The sequence below is a fragment of the Haliotis cracherodii genome, unplaced genomic scaffold (assembly GCF_022045235.1).
Source record: "Haliotis cracherodii isolate W230 unplaced genomic scaffold, xgHalCrac1.p SCAF_14, whole genome shotgun sequence".
Classification (NCBI taxonomy): domain Eukaryota; kingdom Metazoa; phylum Mollusca; class Gastropoda; order Lepetellida; family Haliotidae; genus Haliotis; species Haliotis cracherodii.
The window spans coordinates 26,510,341-26,525,504 of record NW_027266269.1 but is presented as its reverse complement, the minus strand read 5'-3'; the positions used below and the strand labels follow the sequence as shown (position 1 = coordinate 26,525,504).

At 43.1% G+C, this 15,164-nt stretch overlaps 1 protein-coding gene across 1 annotated transcript in view; it reads left to right on the top strand.

The window, feature by feature from the left end:
* LOC139460658 (neuronal acetylcholine receptor subunit alpha-10-like) overlaps positions 1-12,699 on the top strand; it is a 100,003-nt gene extending 87,304 nt beyond the window's left edge. Inside the window, exons 4-7 of the mRNA XM_071242129.1 lie at positions 5,746-5,855; positions 8,450-8,630; positions 9,732-10,086; positions 12,071-12,699. Of these exons, the coding sequence (XP_071098230.1) occupies positions 5,746-5,855; positions 8,450-8,630; positions 9,732-10,086; positions 12,071-12,654 (1,230 nt within the window). The 3' untranslated portion in view covers positions 12,655-12,699. The remainder of the gene's footprint in view (positions 1-5,745; positions 5,856-8,449; positions 8,631-9,731; positions 10,087-12,070) is intronic.
* The last annotated feature ends 2,465 nt before the right edge of the window (positions 12,700-15,164 follow it).

Here is a 15,164-nt window from a genome sequence, read left to right as displayed (position 1 = left end):
TGCATGTTATCGTATCCCAATTGCGTGGATTGATGCTCATGATGTCAATCACTCGATTTTCTGGTCCAGACTCGATTATTTATAGACCGCCGTCATATAGCTGGAATATTGCAGAGTGCGGCGTTAAACAACAAACAAACAAACAACAACATGCAAAAAGTTTACTCGTTCCGTGGTTTTAAGTTGTCAACATGTATGACCATCGCCACTCACTCACTCACTCTCACTCACTCACTCACTCACTCACTCATTGTCTAAGCACTCCAAACCCATACCGTAGCAGTAATACACTTTTACATGTTTTATGTATGGAGGATGGTTTATGTATGGGAGGTTGAAAGGGTCACATTTCGAGATAATCGCGCTACTGACGTTGTCTTAACTATAATGAGGAGATTAGTCCACAGACTTAGTAGCCACACAAGTATCGATGAAGTTAAGGAAGGCCACAAGGGTCATCTCCACAGATAATGACTAGTTACGGAACCCCGACAGGGGCATGTTGCCAAGATAAGGGGATAATTGGAAGTATTATAACGCTGGTAAGATTCAGCACGCTGCTTGGGCGTGCGCGGACATACAGTTCCCGAGATGCAGCGTTTCATGTGTCCCGGATGCGCAGGGGGGGGACCCGATGTTCAAAGCTCTAACAATGTCAGCTGTTTGATCTGTCATGGTGATAAACATTACAAATGACATTCAACATCCATCTCTGCTTAAAAAGCAAATTAGACTTTTTTAGGTAAATCATCCGAATGCATCAATTTTCTCTTTTTAGATTTGCAGTAGTTAAACACACGAACATACTGAAAAATTTGTTTATTTTTTGCCATTAGAAGATTTTGTTTGTACTTTCGAGATCAAAATATCAAATTATTAAAACGACAGAATCGGTTTGACATTAAAGATCTCTCTTCCTATCATCCGATCGGAATCGGATGACTTGACTCCACTGATGTAATCCATTAAGTTTGTTTTAATCCGGGCTTCGGATGTGGCAGGTTTTCAGTCTCCGTTTCAGTAATGGTTCCTTTTCGTAAGAATTAACTATTCCCCGAACCGTAGAAATCTCCTGAACTTGAAGTGTTTGATCCCGATTCAAAGACATTGCAAACGAAAACAACTTAAATGACCTATTTGAAGGCTCTTATACCAGAAACTGCCATCAAGGACTGCAACGAAAGCTTTTTACACCAGAAAGCAATTGTTTTCGAGTTGTTTTCTCATTAAGCCGATACTTCAAGGGTTGTCTGAACCGCCTTAATTCCTAACACCTTATACCGTCACACTGTTGGTCATTCACGCAATCAACACACAATGTTGGAAACTTGCTTTGGTATATTTCCCTTGGTGATGACATGACCAGTATACTTCCCTTAGTGATGATGAGACCGGTATTTTTCCCTTAGTGATTATATGAGCGGTATAAGTACCTTGGTGATAATATGACTGGTATATTTCCCTTGGTCATGATATGACCAGTATATTTCCCTCAGTGATGATATAAGCGGTTTATTTCCATTAGTGATAATATGACCGGTATGTTTTCATTTGTGGTGATATAACTTGTATATTTCTCTTAGTGATGATGTGACCGGTATTTTCCCTTAGTGATGATATGACCGGTCTATTTACCTCAGTGGCGATGTAACTGGTATATTTTTCGTAGCAATAATATAACTGGTATGTTTCCCCTAGTGATGATATGACCGCTATATTTACCTAAGTGATAATATATATTTCCCTCGATAATATAACTGGTATGTTTCTCGTAGTGATGATATGACTGGTATATTTCCCTTGCTGATGATGTAACCGGTATATCTCCCTCAGTGATGATATAACCGGTATATTTCCCTCAGTGATGATATAACCGGTATATTTCCCCCAGTGATGATATAACCGGTATATTTCCCCCAGTGATGATATAACCGGTATATTTCCCCCAGTGATGATGTGACCGGTATATTTCCCTTGGTGATGGTCTGACTGGTATATTTCCCTCAGTGATGATATAACCGGTATATTTCCCCCAGTGATGATATAACCGGTATATTTCCCTCAGTGATGATATAACCGGTATATTTCCCCCAGTGATGATATAACCGGTATATTTCCCCCAGTGATGATATAACCGGTATATTTCCCCCAGTGATGATGTGACCGGTATATTTCCCTTGGTGATGGTCTGACTGGTATATTTCCCTCAGTGATGATATAACCGGTATATTTCCCCCAGTGATGATATAACCGGTATATTTCCCCCAGTGATGATATAACCGGTATATTTCCCCCAGTGATGATGTGACCGGTATATTTCCCTTGGTGATGGTCTGACTGGTATATTTCCCTTAGTGATGATATAACCGGTATATTTCCCCCAGTGATGATATAACCGGTATATTTCCCCCAGTGATGATATAATCGGTATATTTCCCTTAGTGATGATATAATCCGATTCGGTATATTTCCCTTGGTGATGATGTGACTGGTATATTTCTCTTGGTGATGGTCTGACTGTTATATTTCCCTCAGTGATAATATAACTGTTATATTTCCCTTGGTGATCATGTGACTGGTATTTTTCCCTTAGTGATAATATAACTGGTATGTTTCTCGTAGTGATAATGTGACTGGTATGTTTCCCTTAGTGATGATATGACCGGTATATTTCCCTCAGTGATAATATAACTGTTATATTTCCCTTGGTGATGATGTGACTGGTATTTTTCCCTTAGTGATGCTATGAGCGGTATAAGAACCTTCGTAATAATATGACAGGTACATTTTCCTTGGTGATGATATGACCGGTATATTTCCATTGGTGATGATATGACCGGAATATTTCCTGTAGTGATGACGTGACCGGTATATTCCCCATGATGATGATATGACCGTTATTTTTCCCTTAATGATCAAATGACCTTTATATTTCCCTTAGTGATGATATCACCCTTATATTTCTCATAGTGATGATATCACCCTTATATTTCCCTTAGTGATGAAATGACTGATATTTACTGATGATATAGCACAGTTAATTATTGCTTATATAATTCTCTTCACTTGCCCAAACGATGATAAAGCATTCTGCTGATATGGCACTTCTTAATCGAGGATGGAGATGGTTAACACTGAGTCTGTAGCGATTGGTTGAACTATTTTAGACTATATTAAAAATTAATATACCGTATTTATCCAGGTACTAGTATCTGTCCAAATGCGGTATATTTGTTCTCTGACCAGTGAATCCGTATGCATGCCAGTTATCATTCTCAACTTTACATATCGATACACGGCAATCATTATTGTATGGACCGTATTAGTGCAAAAGCGGGAGAACTTTCTTACATACTGCAGTTCTATTGCACAAGGGGGCGGTCGGGGGGCCTAGTGATTAAAGCGTTGGGTCATCACGCCGAAGATCCGTAGTCGATTCCGAAATCGGTACAATGTGTGAAGCCCATTTTTGGTGTCCCCCGTCCTGATATTGCTGGAATATTGCTAAAAGCGGCTTAAAACCATACTCATTCACTCTATTGCACAAGTGAGGTGAGGTGAAATGGGGTTTAACGTCGCGTCCAAGATTATTGCACTTGTATAGCGACGTGAATGCACGTGTATGGCTGCTTGTACTAGGCCGGACTGATGCCAATTTATAAAGCTAGCTCACTGAGATACCATGCCACAGTTTAACATGAATACCCAACTCAGACACAGTATACTGACTCCGAGCTGACCAGTCCATGTTTTAGCCCCTTAATGCCGAGCGCCAGACAGGGTAACAGCAAGTACCATCTTTTAACGTCTTTTGGTGTGACGCGGCCGGGGATCGAACCCCGGACCTTCCGCTCTCCGGTCGGACGCTCTACCATTAGACCACGGAGGCTGCCTATTGCACAAGTATTAATGCCAGTAACAGATACCCAAAGTTTTAACATCTCTCACTCGGCACCTCTACTGCGGTTGGCTTCCTCGAGTGCCGGCAATAAACCGTTATATGAAGTGAGACGATGCCTCCGTAGGGAAATATACATCGTTCTCCCAGTATGTAATGGCATCTTTGTCTCGTATGATTTGTTTTTGAGAGACTTTTGTTTCAGGAATGAAATGATATTATCAATTGTTTTAGTGCAAGTCGGTATGTCCCGAAATGTTAAAACCAATCAGTTCGTTCTAGCGATTTCACGAGGGGTGAGGTGCCACGACTGCCAAAGCGTAATCCCCAACGCCCTATCAATATACATGTATATTACCTTTTACGATGAATTTGGTTTGATTTGTATGGAAGACTGACAGGGCCATATGATGTTTGGGGATATGTATTAAGTATTTTATTGATGATATGACCGGTATGTTTCCCTAATTTGAGAGATACTATTATGATATACTTTATTGATGTTTAAACATATCATTTTTGCAAGCGATTTGATAAGCGATGCAATTTGTATGTATGAAAAACCGAAAGGGACACAACTGCCAAGGTGTAATCCCTCACTATCAATATGAATGTATATTACTGTTTGCGATGAATGTTGTTTGTTTTCTATGAGGTACGGACAGGGCTACATGACGTTAGGGTGTAGGTATTATTTCGCCTAGGCGTGTTGATCATGGAACCATGAGTTTGTTTGTTATAGTTCATTTATACGAGGGCCACGGGTGGCCCAGTCGTCTCAGGCGCCGCAATTCGCTGTGCAGAGTTGCGTCCGTTGGGCTTGCCAGAAACCTATGATTGTGGGATCGAATCCGAGTTCGCCCCGATTATGTTCTAAGATTTTCAGCACCATACCCGTGTTCGTGTGGTTCACCAGAAATGTAAACGTCTAAGACCTGCACCACTTCGGGCTTTCCTCCCACATCAAGCTGTCACGCCGTGATATAACTGGAATACTGTTAAAAAGCGGCGTTTAACCCAACTCACTAATCTATACGGAAGCTGCTGGGATAATTCATTGCGAGGGTCCTACCTTCTAACAGTGAAAATAATAACAACAGAACCCTTTCCATAAGCACAATCAGCCTGTATCACAAGCAACAGTTCATGAATCACCATCAAATAGTGACGACGCCAGGTATTCGTGAATATGTGTGCATCCGAACTACTGCCTAAATACAAGCCTTCCAGATCTTTCCGTTCTCAGAGAAGAATAACCACATGTACATGTTACAAGTCCCGGAAACCCGTCTCAAAACCTTTGGTCAGAGGTCTTCCCAGATCTGCGCTTCCTGGCTGTGGAACAAACTACCATCTGATCTCAAGCTGTCGCCATCGCTTTCATCCTTTCAGGCTCATCTGAAAACACCCCTCTTCAAACAACACTATCAACTCTACTCACCTTTCATTGGCATTATTTGCTAAAACTATGTAGCACCATGAGCATTAAGTTGGTGAATGGAATCTGGCGTAGTATAAATGGACTTAAGAGCTGCCATACTGTTTTTTGTTGTTTAATGCTACACTTAGCAATAGTTCAGCTATTTGACGGCTGTCAGTAAATAATCTAATCTGGGTCGGACAATCTAGTGACTGACATCATGAGCATCGATGCAGGTACGATGACACGCAATACATTCTGTTCCCATGAACAGGGAAAGTTGTTCCTCTGGTGTATTCACGGGAACAAACCAGACGAGGACTGGTGCATTTAATGGTTACAGATACGTCGTCAAAGGACGTGACTTGGTTAGGATTCATATACCCCTGCCGGAAATCGAAAGTTGTCATGAAGCGTTGTGTTCCAGGAATGGTACGACGAGAGACTGAACTGGAATTCCAGTCTGTTCGGCGACATCACCTCAATCAGGATCCCGTGCGAGAAGATATGGCTGCCAGACATCGTGCTGTACAACAGGTGAGTTACCTCCCCTTGCTTTACACGTCCCATTTGTGTGTTTGTTGTTTAACGCCGCACTCAGCAATATTCCAGCTATATGACGGCGTTCTGTAAATAATCGAGTCTGGACCAGACAATCCATTGATTAATATCATGAGCATCGATCCACGCAATTGGGATCGATGACATGCATCAACCAAGTCAGCGAGCCTGATCACCCGATCCCGTTAGTCACCTTTTACGGCAAGCATGGGTTGCTGAAGACCTATTCTACCCCGGAATCGTCAAGGGTCTTAACATGTACCAGAGACCACATACCGATATATGGTTTCGACATCGGACAGGAAAAGTGGTAGGTTACCTTGCCTTGGAGGAAAACAGGTGCGTTACCTCCCCTTAGAGGACAGTTGACACGTACAAACGGCATCGTCTTGGAAAAGTGACGAGTTATCTCTTCTTGGAGGGCCATAACATGTACAAAAGACATCGTGCTGGAGAAGTGGTAGGTTACCTCCCCTTGGAGACAACAGGTGAGTTAACTCCCCTTGGAGGACGGTTTACACGTACCTGAGACCACATACCGATATAAAGTTTGAACATCGGACTGGAGAAGTGGTCGGTTACCTCCCCTTGGAGACAACAGGTGAGTTAACTCCCCTTGGAAGACGGTTTACACGTACCTGAGGCCACATACCGATATATGGTTTGAACATCGGACTGGAGAAGTGGTCGGTTACCTCCCCTTGGAGACAACAGGTGAGTTATAATTAACTCCCCTTGGAGGACGGTTTACACGTACCTGAGACCACATACCGATGTATGGTTTCGACAGCGGACTGGAGAAGAGGCGAGTTACCTCTTTTGGAATGTGACTCACATGTATACGTTATGTAGGGTGTGACTCACATGTATACGGCACGTAGGGTGTCACGCACACGTATACGTTATGTAGGGTGTGACTCACATGTATAAGGCATCTATGGTGTCACTCACATATATAAGGCATGTAGGGTGTGACTCACACGTATACGTTATGTAGGGTGTGACTCACATGTATAAGGCATCTATGGTGTCACTCACATATATAAGGCATGTAGGGTGTCACTCACACGTATCTCACATGTATAAGGCATCTATGGTGTCACTCACATATATAAGGCATGTAGGGTGTCACTCACACATATGCGTTATGTAGGGTGTGACTCACATGTATAAGGCATCTATGGTGTCACTCACATATATAAGGCATGTAGGGTGTCACTCACACATATGCGTTATGTAGGGTGTGACTCACATGTATAAGGCATCTATGGTGTGACTCACATGTATAAGGCATGTTGGATGTCATCAGATGTACAAGCGATTTACGTTGTGACACATGTTTCAGACATATATGGTGTGACTTACATGTAAAGAGCGGGGTAGCATGCAGGGTGTGAATCACGTGTATAAGGCATCTATGGTGTGACTCACATGTAAAGAGCGGGGTCACATGCAGGGTGTGAATCACGTGTATAAACCATGCATAGTGTGACCCATGTTTCAGTCACGTAGGGTGCCACCTGTATGACAGGGAGAACGTTTACCGTTTGATCCATGCAAAGGGGCGGGGCCACATGTAGAATGTGAATACACGTAATCCACGTGGTGTTTGTGGTGTCTGTACCGACACAACGAATGATTTGTGGACTTTCTTTCGACATCTTCCCGAGGCAAGAGAGTTAACTCACTATAAAAGTCCAGTTTCCACCCTTGCTAGGCTGGTATTATGGAGTGAGATTTTGGCTGGACTTACGAGTCTATGCATAGTCCAATCAAAATCGCGCAATCCGGTTCTTAAACTGTCATGCAGATTTCGGTCGATTGCAGGATTTGCACAGCATGTGCACCGCCAACTCGTTGTCAACAGATATTTCCAAATCTTTTCAAGTTTGTCATCAAGGTGCTCACGTGATTTGATGCAGCTCGCGATGTAAGACCCGTTTTCTCACAAAACCATATGTAGATCTTGATTATCGATCAGATCGTCTTGACTGGGCGCCGCCATTGTATTTGAAGCAAATGCAAGTGATACGAGAGGTGGAATCTGATTGGTCCATAGGAGAGGCCTAGAAAGGACTTAACTCGTAACAACCACTGGTGGCGCTACGATTGAGCCCAGGAATTCCAGCCTAGTTCGGCAAGGGTGGAAACTGGACTTTTATAGTCAGTTAACTCTGTTGCCTTGGGAAGATGTCTTTCGACTTCTGTCTACAAACTAGACCAACAGTCAATTTCCTTTAGTTTTACGCTACAGATTTCGCGACATACACTCTTGCTATTTCGATTCGGATCAATAGGATACTGAAGTTCTCAGCTCGAATGTTGAGGTGATCTAAACACATTTAACCGAACGAAACGTTCGTAAAATACCTGTGTGTTGACGGGATGAAGACGAGTCGGTGACGTCCAGGGAGTGTAACTAAAGTGACAACCGCGGACAAAACATAATACGTCATCGGCGACGGAAGAAAATGATTTATTCGTTCCTGGGCGTAAAGGTTGTTATGATTTTGAGATCATTAGCTGAAGTATTTTAGGAAGTTTCTTATGCTAACTAACTCGTGTTTCAGCGTGGACGACTACACATCCGGGTACATGCCGAGCCTCGCTATGGTGTATAACGACAGCCGGGTGTTCTGGGGCCCTGTCGTAAGGTTCCGCAGCTCGTGCAAGATCGACATCACATTCTTCCCCTTCGACGACCAGCTGTGTAAACTGAAGCTTGGATCGTGGGCGTATAACGGGTTCCAGGTAAGACGTATCCTGACGTGAGTGAGTGAGTGAGTCCAAATGCGGCTTTTAGCACTATTTAAGCACGGCGCGAACAGTGGACCAACTCTACACTCTTGCCGATAGACTCTACACGTGCCTGTGCAGCCTGTGTCTCCTCCACCCAACCCCCTCCACTCCAACCAATAGTAGTCCTCTCTTCACGCTAAAGGACCGTCTCCGTGGTCTGCTGGTAGAACGTCTGCCGGGAGAGCTGTGTCTGAGTGGGGCATTCATGTTAAGATGGCATATCGGTGGGCTAGCACTATAAAATCGGCCGGACAAGTAAAAGCACCCCCACACACGCACACCCCCCCCCCCCCCCCCCCTCACACACACACACACACAAAATAACAAAAAAATAGAAGCTAACAACAACTAAACGTTCCCGTATTGGCTTCCAGTGTGACACGAAGTTTGTGCTCGCGCGCTCACGCACACACACACACACACACACACACACAGACACACACGTCACTATATAAGTGCAATAATCTTGGAACGCGGCGTTAAACTCCATTTCACATACCTAGCCTCAGAGAGCTAGGATATGTTTTATGAGATTCCGGAGGGCGTCTGGAATTTTGTATTGTCTTGTAGAGAGATATTTGTTCAGCTACAGCTGCAAAACCAGGTATCTTTTTTTAATAAAACTGTGTGACATATTCATTTCCAAGCCTAAAGCATTATTATATATTTCAGACATTTTCTGGGACAATATATGTTTTCGTCAATATCAAAAAGACTGTCCCTAACTGTTACGTGAAACAATAAAACGGGGGCACGGGTTGCCCAGTCGTCTAAGGCGCCGCGATTCGCTGTGCAGAGTTGCTGTCCCTTGGCACGCCAGAAACCTGTGATAGTGGGTTCGAATCCCGGTTCGCCCCGATTATGTTTCTAGGTTTGTCAGCACCATACCCGTGCTTGTGGGTTTCACCGGAGTGGTAATCGTCTGAGACCTGCATCACTTCGGGCTTTCCTCCCACATTAAGCTGACACGCCGCGATATGACTGGAATACTGTTAAAAGCGGCGTTAAACCCAACTCACTCACTCACTGAAACAATAAAACGCTCTGTTTCAGGTTGACGTGTGGAACCGATCCCACACAATGGACCTCTCCAACTTCGTCGATAACGGCGAATGGGAGCTGATAGGAGTCAAGGTCCAGCGCAACGTCGTGGTGTACAATTGTTGCGATGAACCCTTCCCGGATGTGACGTTTTACATCCATCTGCGCAGGCGCATCAAGTACTACTTCATGAACATCATCATCCCTTGCATCATCCTGTCGTTCCTGTGCCTGGCGGGCTTCCTGCTGCCCCCGGAAAGCGGGGAGAAGATCACCCTGGGGCTCTCGGTCCTCCTCACCATCACCGTCTTCATGCTCATGGTGGCGGACAAGATGCCGCAGACCTCGGAGTCGATATCAGTCATTAGTAAGTCAGATCGAACACGTCTGGAATTTCATTTGCTGTGGCCAGTCTCGGTCATTTTTTTTTACAAAAGTCAACATGCTGTTTTTTTGGCTACATACTAAGAAAGAAAATATGAAAAAAATGTTTCGAAAACTTAAAATTTAGAATAAGTCGACCCTGGACAAGAATGTTTTCCTTTGCTACAAACTCCTTTTTTTCAAATACATAAAGATGTGTCTACAAGCGTCATGATACATAATTCAACTCATTTTAATTTAATTCAGCTAATTTGTGGCGTTATTAAAATATTTAAACATGGAAACAGCTTGTTGAATTTTGTAAATACTTTTGACACTGACTGACCACAGAATGGAGAGTTTCTGGACAAATGGGTTTCCAGAATTAAAATGGAACGTGTTTTAGGCATTTCTTAGTAGTTGACGGATGACAAACTAGACAGAAAGATATGGATACTTATTTATTATACTGTAATAGCGACGTTACGACATAGATCCTTATACCTTTGTTAAGCAAGACTGAATAATGTACATGGTACAGAATTAATATAATATGAAGTGTTAACAGTAACAACAATTGTCATTCGTTCGAGATGGCTGTTTGTTCTCTTTCATTCTGGAGTTGATGGGGCGGGTATTTTCGCCTTTATAGGATTGTCCACAGTCACAGTCATTTTTGTAAACTGCACCCTCGTGTGTTGGGGGCTTGGTGGAGTTTCTGCCGTTGGCTCTTATTAGGGTATTGAGAGAGGTGGAGCTATCAGCAGAGATCTTGGCTATTTCATCCCTTCGGCCCATTATGAATTTATGAGGCAATAGTTTCTTTACTCCACCCCACCTGATATTTAATCCGGTTTAATTGATATATTGGTTGTCTGTTTCCTGCCCATCATGTTGTCACAATAACTTTCTTCTCTTATTTGTTAGGGCGGTCGGGTAGCCTAGTGGTTAAAGCCTTCACTCGTCAGGCCAAAGGCCCGGATTCCATTCCCGACATGGGTTCAATGTGTGGAGCAAATTTCTGGTGTCCCCCGCTGTGATATTGCTTGAAAATGCTGCAAAAGGCGGCGTAAACCATACTCACTCACTCACTCAATCACTCAATCACCCACCCACTCACCCACTCACTCACTCACTCACTGTTATTTGTTTACCTACTCATTTGATCCCTCTGACGAAAGAAGGGGCGGTCGGGTGGTTAAAGCGTTCGCTCGTCACGACGAAGACCCGGGTTCGATTCCCGACATGGGTACAATGTGTGAAGCCCTTTTCTGGTGTACCCCGCCGTGATATTGCTGGAATATTGCTTAAAGCGGCGTAAAACCAAACTCACCCACTCACTCCCTCTGACGAATGTACTTGGTTATTTAATACAATATCAGTGTACTTTGTGTTCATTTCATAGATGACGGAGTCTGCTTCATAGCACTCGGGACGTATAAAACATAACCCTGTATTCGCAATAATAATGACTGCTGAGAAAGATTGACTTAAAGTGACGCGCCGATGCCCGAAAAACTTTTCCTTATAATTGTTTTTCAAAACAAAATTTCGTTTCCGCTTTTAACTTATCTAATGAAAAACACATATGTATATAATTCAAACGTTCGTTATGAAACAATAACCCTGTAAAGTTAAACTTAATAAATTATTCATCCCATAATACTATTAGGTTGTATCGTATATTTACGAATAGTACACTGCCGGGCAAAATAAAGTACACATTTTTGGTTGATGGAGGCTTAAAATGAAACAAATGGTTCATCGATGATGATGTTTTTAGTACGGCTATCAAAGTTGTGTTGAGGAACATACGTCTCTAGGACTGTTTTACCTTAGTAACGTTTTGATAACGTTTGTATTTTTGGGGTCAAATCCAGTTTTCAAGTGCATACTTTCTTTTGCCCATTATCCTGTATGGAAATATCTTCGTGATACAAAATATAATATTTGTAAGTAAAACAAGACGTTCACATTTATCATTCCAGGTATCTATCTGATGGTTGTCCTAGCAACCAGTTGTCTGTCGGTCCTGTCCTCTGTCCTTGTCCTCGGCATCCACCACCAGCGAGGACAGCCAAAGCACGTGCCCCACTGGCTGAAAATCGTCAGCTTCAGCTTCCTCTCCCCCGTGCTCTGCATCAAGAAGCCAGGTCAACAAACCAGGAGGCGTCGTCAAGCCAACAAGGACAAGAAAACCTCCAAGAAGTGTCGCGTCGCCATGGAAGACCAGGAGTTCGTCAAACTCGACGCACCGAAACCAGATTCTATAGAGCAGGTAGAAACGCCACCTATGGAAGCAAGGGGAGGTCACTCTAGCGAACGTCCTGTGCCAACCGTTATGGAATGTGTGTCGTCAAATAATTATAGTTCTGTCGTGAGACAACTCATGAACCTTATCCATAAAAAGCATCTCGAGGAGTTGAAGGAGGACGAGATTTTCCGAGAGTGGCGAGACGTTGCCTTTGTGTTGGATAGGCTGTTGTTTGTAGTGTTTCTCTTCGCGACAGTCATTTCCACGGTCTTTATACTGGAGATGAGACCTGACACCAAGAAATTCGACTCCATCTAAGACAGTGTATGTTCTTGTTGCTAGTTCGTGTTTTGTTGCGACATCCAACTGGATGTTGATGCATGAGATCTAGCTGAATCAACACGTGGGACATGGCTAATCGAATCCCTCATTCGGAGCAACTTCGGGATTTTCCGTGAATCTCCGGCAGGGAGATATATATATATATAATATCACCTCGACATATTGTGATATATAACTTCACATTCCGTTCATGGTTGTATTTGAGAGAGTGTGTATAGTCTAGTCCTGAGTGAGACGTCGTGAGGTAGTGCTAAATCCATGAGACTTGGTATGTGTTGTTCTCTTTGAACTTTCATTTAAATGTGGAACAATCACTATATACTGTAACCCCGTTTATATGGACGGTATCATACTGATAAATAAAATTCGGACTAGGGACCGACCATTTGATAAATTTGGAAATAAATAAGCTCTCCATTGTTACATAAACATAAACTGTTAAATGCAGACGCTGGGTGTCTAGAAAAACAAAACTATTATGTACACGCACGCACACACGCCACTGCAAAGAATATCATTAAATGAGCCTTGTTGTCACCTTATTACCTTCCTTGTTAAACTGGGGGCACGGGTGGCCCAGTCGTCTAAGGCGCCGCGATTCGCTGTGCAGAGTTGCGTCCCTTGAGCACGCAAGAAACCTATGATTGTGGGTTCGAATCCCGGTCCGCCCCGATTATGTTTCTAGGTTTGTTAGCACCATACCCGTGCTCGTGGGTTTCACCGAAGTGGTAAACGTCTTAGACCTGCATCACTTCGGGCTTTCCTCCCACATTAAGCTGACAGGCCGCGATATAACTGGAATACTGTTAAAAGCGGCGTTAAACCCAACTCACTCACTCACTCCATGTTAAACTGCAGCATTGTATTTCAGTGGGCTAGAACTATAAAACCGACATTAGTCCGGACTAGAACAAGTAGACACGCACGCACGTAAGCACTCTAAAAGTGGAAGAATTTTGAACACGTCGTTAATCCAATTTGACTTCATCCATCAAATGGTCGGCCCCCCTTCAGATCATGAGAGCTTAGTAATATCTGTGCACTGTGTAATTACGTATGGATGTCCCTCAAATTACACGGTCCAGGAGGTAGTTGTTTTCTTACTATCGAGGTTCAATTGTTCAAGATCTTCAATGTCATAATAATAACAGCCCTAATAATCATTATCATAGGGTCACAGGTTTCCGGACAATAAAAACACATTTGGTTTGTATATTGATCCGTATCTAAACATTTACTAAACAGAACACATCATGTTGTGTATGTCTGAAACAAACACGGTCGCAAACCCGAACCTCAAGCGTTGAGTCCGAATACCTATGCCCCGCCCACATAATGTTACATATATATTGATTTTGTTTTATTTAGGTGACGGGAGTAATCAGCTTCCATATTAGGATGAGTCACGTGGTGTCGTCATTTCCGGCACGTGTGTCATATGTGTGTATGATGGTTTTATCTAGTAAACGATGGAAAACGTGGGAATTGCATTTGTCATCCCTGTGCGGATATTACAGCGATTAATTAAATTGTTATTTTCTCGCGAAGTGACTGAGATCCCGGAGACACGAAACAAAAAATATCCCTCGTATTTCTTTATCTGAAATATATCAACACAAAGTCGATAAAAATAATACATAACACTTTTTTGTGGATAACAAGTTCTTTTATCCTTTGTAAGGACGTTCCAGACCTACTTCTTGTCCCTTCATCACGTGAATAAGGGGCACGGGTGGCCCAGTGGTCTAAGGCGCCGCGATTCGCTGTGCACAGTTGCGTCCCTTGGGCACGCCAGAAACCTGTGATTGTCGTTTCCAATCCCGGTTCGCCCCGATTATGTTTCTAGGTTTATCAGCACCATACCCGTGCTCGTGGGTTTCACCGAAGTGGTAAACGTCTAAGACCTGCATCACTTCGAGCTTTCCTCCCACATTAAGCAGACACGCCGCGATATAACTGGAATACTGTTAAAAGCGGCGTTAAACCTCACTCAATCACTCACTCATCACGTGAATTCTGAGTTAGCGTATAGAGTTAAAACACATTGTATGTACATGATTATATGTTTACACAAAGAAGGATTAATGTATCAAGATAACAATGTAATGACGAAGTTAGTGAGATTAACAGGATAGAAGCAAATAATGTACTTTGAAGGTTGGTTGGTTGGTTTGTTGTTTAACGCCGCACTCAGCAGTATTCCAGCGGCGGTCTGAAAATAATCGAGTCTGAACCAGACAATCCAGTAATTAATATCATGAGCATCGATCCACGCAATTGGGATCGATGACATGCATCAACCAAGTCAGCGAGCCTGACCACCCGATCCCGTTAGTCGTCTTTTACGACAAGCATAGTCGCCTTTTACGGCAAGCATGGGTTGCTGAAGACCTATTCTAACCCGGAATCTTCACGGGTCTACTTTGAAGGTGACGTGATTGTCTGTATGTAATAACGAGCTGACTGGTAACACTAACAATAAGACA